We start from the raw sequence: 5,042 nt of genomic DNA on the forward strand, positions 1-5,042 counted from the left end.
TCAGTGAGATGTCCTAAGACCACAATATAAATGCTTAAATGTAGAGAACAAGTTAAAAAGTACATATGCAGATATAAAATGACTTATCTAAAAAGCAGTTAAAACATAACACAAGTAAAATATTTACATGCACAAAAGTATGAACATTTGATCAAGGGCCCTTGGAGACAACTCTCGGTCTGAATACCTACAAACAGACGAGGAGTTGCCCGCTGATGTTCTTGCGGGGCTCCTTCTTATACTGTCTAAAACACATGAGACGATAATTACGTCATCCCACGCCATCACGTATCACATACCCGTCCATTGTCATTTACTGGCCTGCCCTCTACCTTTCCCACCCGTAAGGTTAGGTATGGCCTTTTTCCTGTAATTGTGGTACATACTTCAGTCTAGACTGAGACCTGCCACTTGACTGGAAGTTTAATAATAAACTATCAATGGACAACAGAAATGTGTTAGTATTGCTTCGAGGGGTTCTATTCATGTGTCAATCAGGCAATCTGCGATAATATTTCGCCACACTTATCCTCAGTTTATCGGATATCTTGCTTGACGTAGCTGTGGTGGGAACTTCCCTTATTCTATTCATGGCTTAGGTGGGGGACGTGGGGTATGTTGCAAGATTTATAGAGGAACTTGACTTCTGCAGTTTGTGAGAAATATACAATGAGGTGGGGCCTGGTAGGGGTGCGGGTCCTTGCAGACAAGAGCAGCTGGGTGAAGCTTGGGTCAGACTTGCTTTCTGCTTCTGCTTAAGCTAAGAGAAAATGGCAGTGCTCAGGGCAACGTAACTGAGGCCTGTAACCTCTAAACAGCAGGGCCTACACAGGGGTCATGTTGTGCAGGTGACAGGTGTGTCCTTGGATAGCTATGTGGCTAAAAATTCTTCCTCCAACATTCCCCCCTCAGGTTCGAAATTCGAACCTTATCAAACGTCTTTAAACACCATTAAAACTGCATACTTAGCTGGAGATGGGGGAAGTGGCCAGGGCGAGTCACAAAGAGGCTGTTCCTCTGAATCTTTGTCCTGCACTTTTCCTGAATCTGCATCTGTCTTCCCTAAATTATCACACATTGTCTCATAGGGACGCATCAAGTCCCCCTGTGATGAACGTGGTGGGACTCTATGCACCTGGGCCTGGTACTGACTAATTACAGGAATGTCTGGCAATGGGCAGGAGTCAGGAATGGTCAACTCCACTATGCTCATCATTGTCGTCTCTCCATCATCTCCCTTAGCCCTACGAATTCCAGTATATGAACCTGAGCCTGCATAATTCATCCCTATCATTTTAGAACTAAATTTCTTTACACAGTGTATCAGTATCTGTGATCCAAAACACAACAATAACAGCACACAGAAAATTGGCATTAAAAATTTAAGCACTGCAGACAGCCATGAAGGCATCCAGTTCAAATCGAACCAGCCATTTAAGAGATCTGCTTCAGCACCTCCTTCCTCATGCATCTCTTTCCCCAAGTTGTCCAAATCCTCGATGGCCTTCGTGAGTGTTCCGTTGTCAGCATCGCTCGCTAAAATAAACGTGCAGCAGGATTTTCCCACCTTGGCGCACACACCACCATTCATTGCTGTTAGCTGGTCTAGAACATATCTGTGCTTTAGAACCATAAGTCGTAGAGGTCGAAGTTCTTCTTTCACGGCGTTGAACCCATCCCGGGTGTTGTTGACAAGCTGCATTAATTCATATCTGGTCACTTGCAGCCAGCGAGCATTGGCTTTAGTCTGGAACATGGGGATAACTCCCCCAAAGAAAAGTTCGGCATCATTGAAGAGTCTGTAATCCTGAGGTATTTTATTAAGAGGGCCATCTGAGAAGAATTTCATTATTTCTCTCTTCCCATGATGAAGCAGGGTAACATCATCTGCCATTGGGTGTGTGTGGATGTGGGAAATGTTCGCTGCAGGGACAACAAGATGTAGTTCATGCATTGTCACAATGGAACATAGTCCTTGCCAGTGGGGGGGCAGCTGCAGATAGATGTGCTCGCCGCATGCCCAATAGATGTCCATGAGACTAGAAGTACCGTGCTGGAGATCAAAATTAAACACTGTGTGACTGCAGTTTGTGTTTCGGCCCACAGACACTGTTCCGGTACCTAGGAAGCAAAGGAGAGGAGACTTAAGTTTGTATGCTCTTTTAGGTTTGTACTTTGTACCCTCATTGAGAGTGTATCTTCTAGTTTCTTGTGCCCATATCTCAGCACATTCTCTCCCAATAGTCTCATTGGTATAATGCTTATGCTCCTGACCTACAACCGGGCTACCTAAGGATGCCGCCTTGCATATTAATTCATGTGGCCCATTCCATCTGTTATTAATATATATATTGGCCCTTAGGCGCAGAATGGGTCTCCACTGACAAGGGCATGTGTCATGTGTATGGTTAGTCTGTTGATATTCGGGTGAGTGGCATTTTGATGGGGGTGTTGGGAAGGTGAAGTATCCTAGTTTTCTAAACTGATATTCCCAAACCTGTATCATATTAGCAGGTACTCCCATTTCATGGTAAACTTCCATTCTCCTTTCAAATTCTACTGGGTCAGAAACAACAGTGAATGTAACATACTTGTTATCCCATTCTGAGGCGTTCACAAATGCTGTATTAATTTTTGCTGACTGGAGCTGTATCTGACCATGTATGCGGCAAAGGAACAGGTGTAGGAGACATTTGGCAGTGGGCGGTGGAATCTCTTTGGGAATGAGCAATTTGTCTGCACCTACAGCATGTGGAATGTATGAGCACACAAAGCAGGAATCATTTGTGGCTTTCCTCCCCACCTCCCTCATGTCTCTGTACCACATATTATCTAACAATGCGTTATGGGTACCATCAATCTGTACTGACACACCAGGGCGCTGGGAGAAAAAATCAGGCATAGAGTGTTGTTCGAATGTGTACACAACTGTGTCCTGGAGATCACTAACCCAGTTTGAGATTTGTTCTGTGTCTTTCTCCTTACGTTGTGTGCGAGGGGTATATCTCCTTGGTGTTTTATTGCGACCCATTTTATACCTGACACTCCTTTTATGCTCACGGAAACGTCTAGGGACACCTTTCCCAGGGGCATTCACAGTGATATCAAGTACCCTGTCCCACTCGGTGATGTCTACAGAGGGTGTGGATGGTGTTGTGGGTACAGGGGTGGTGCAGCCATTGCTGGTGTACTCCTCATCTAGTATGTTACCAGGACTCGTTTTAGGCATGTGATATCCTACTGAGATGGTAGGTCTAACTTGGCTTGATATAGCCTTCTCTCTCTCTGCTTGTAATGCAAGCCAATGGAATATAGCCATTGAAGCAACGAACATAACAAAGAAAAAAAATGTTATAATACATATCTTTCCAATAGAGATCGTGGAGGGAGACGTTGGCCTGTTGCTGTTTCTTATCCCGTAGACTCTCATATGTTCTCCATAGTCTTTATCCTGGATCGTCAAGGGAAACAGAACGCCCTCCTTCCGATAAATGTTCAAGTCTCTGTTGGTGCCGGGTGGATCCTCGCATGGTTCAAATGAACCCATGCTTTGCGTTCGGCAATTCGGACCGCAGTGGGTGAAGAGTCAATGACCAGGTATGGTCCCTCGTACTTAGGGTCTCTCCACTTCCGCACTTGCTTCTTTATGAAGATCTGTGTTCCAGGGCGGATGGGCAAAAGTTCATTGGAAATTGTGCCGTCCTTGCTGGTGCTGTCCTTTCTCTTTGTCTTGGATGTCTGAATGGAAAGAAACCTAGCAGCACGGGTTAGGGCACACAAATAATCAAATAATTCAGCTTTCACAATCTCAGAAGACGTTTCATTGTCTACTTTAGGTCTGGTGGAAGGAACAACCATATTCATTGATCTGCCAGTGACAAGCTGGTGAGGTGTGAGGTGATGATCAGAGCTAGGGCTGTTCCTGAGTGCAAACAAAGCAATTGGGAGGCAATAGAGCCATTTCTTTCCAATAGTGGCACTTATCTTGCTGATCCTGGCTTTGAGCAATCCGTTGAGGCGCTCACAAATACCATTGCTTTGTGGGTGATAGGCTGAAGTAAGTTTATGTTTTATTCCTAACATGGTGGCTATTATCTCAAAGATGGAGTTTGAAAAATGCCCGCCATTGTCACTGCGGATAGATTCTGGTAATCCCCAGCGACATATGACCTCACGAAGTAGGAAGGTAGCTGCGGCCTTAGTGTCACAATGGACACATGGTCCAGCCTCAATCCATCGTGAGAAGGGACATACTACCACGATGAGGTATCGGTAGTTGTTACATCTGTCAAGCATGTCCATATAGTCAATGTGGAGTTCCCTAAAGGGACCCTTAGGCCTTGGTATTGTTGAAGCAACTGTTTTCATAGCTGGGTTGGGTGAATACTGCTGACAGATGAGGCACTGATGGACAAAGAGTTGTATCTGTTCATGTGCATTGGGGATGAACCATTCTGCCTGCAGGTTAGAGGACATGATATCACGAGGGGTATGTGTAGGAAGGTGCAGTTGGGTAAGTGCTATTTGCAAAAGAGCCTGTGGCATGACAGGCTTCCCTGTCATTGTCTGTCTGTAAATGAAATCTGAGGCGTCCTGTTGTACTCCCCTCTTCTTCCATAACTCTTTTTCTTCAGCTTGGGCACTTTCTTGTATCTCTCTGAGGTGCAACTGTGCAATGATGTCAAACTGCTGTGTGTCATCAATTGTATATGGAAGTGTTGGGTCGGGTGTATCTGGGAGTGGTGACTCACTGGTGTCCTCAGCTGCATTTTGCATATCTTCTTGCGATATAGGGGGTGTATCTTTGGCAAGCAAAATGGGGGTGCAGTCAGTCTGTGTCGGGGATGGTGATTGTGTACAACTTTGGCCCTTAGCTGCTGCTTTAGCAGCCCAATCTGCCATTGCATTTCCTCTGGAAACAAAATCTTGGCCGTTCGTGTGTGCTGCACATTTCACTACTGCTACTTCTGCTGGCAGTGTCAAAGAATCAATTAGTTCTGCAAGTAACTGTTTGTGCATTACAGGTGTGCCATCTGTTTTAA

At 45.2% G+C, this 5,042-nt stretch overlaps 1 protein-coding gene across 1 annotated transcript; it reads right to left on the reverse strand.

Moving 5' to 3' along the window:
- Positions 1-931: 931 nt before the first annotated feature.
- LOC147717696 (uncharacterized) lies at positions 932-3,547 on the reverse strand. The gene has a single exon (XM_086920550.1). It carries the CDS (start codon positions 3,545-3,547, stop codon positions 932-934), a length of 2,616 nt encoding a protein of 871 aa, XP_086776676.1.
- Positions 3,548-5,042: the final 1,495 nt, after the last annotated feature.

Source organism: Lissotriton vulgaris, chromosome 5 (assembly GCF_964263255.1).
Source record: "Lissotriton vulgaris chromosome 5, aLisVul1.2, whole genome shotgun sequence".
Lineage (NCBI taxonomy): Eukaryota > Metazoa > Chordata > Amphibia > Caudata > Salamandridae > Lissotriton > Lissotriton vulgaris.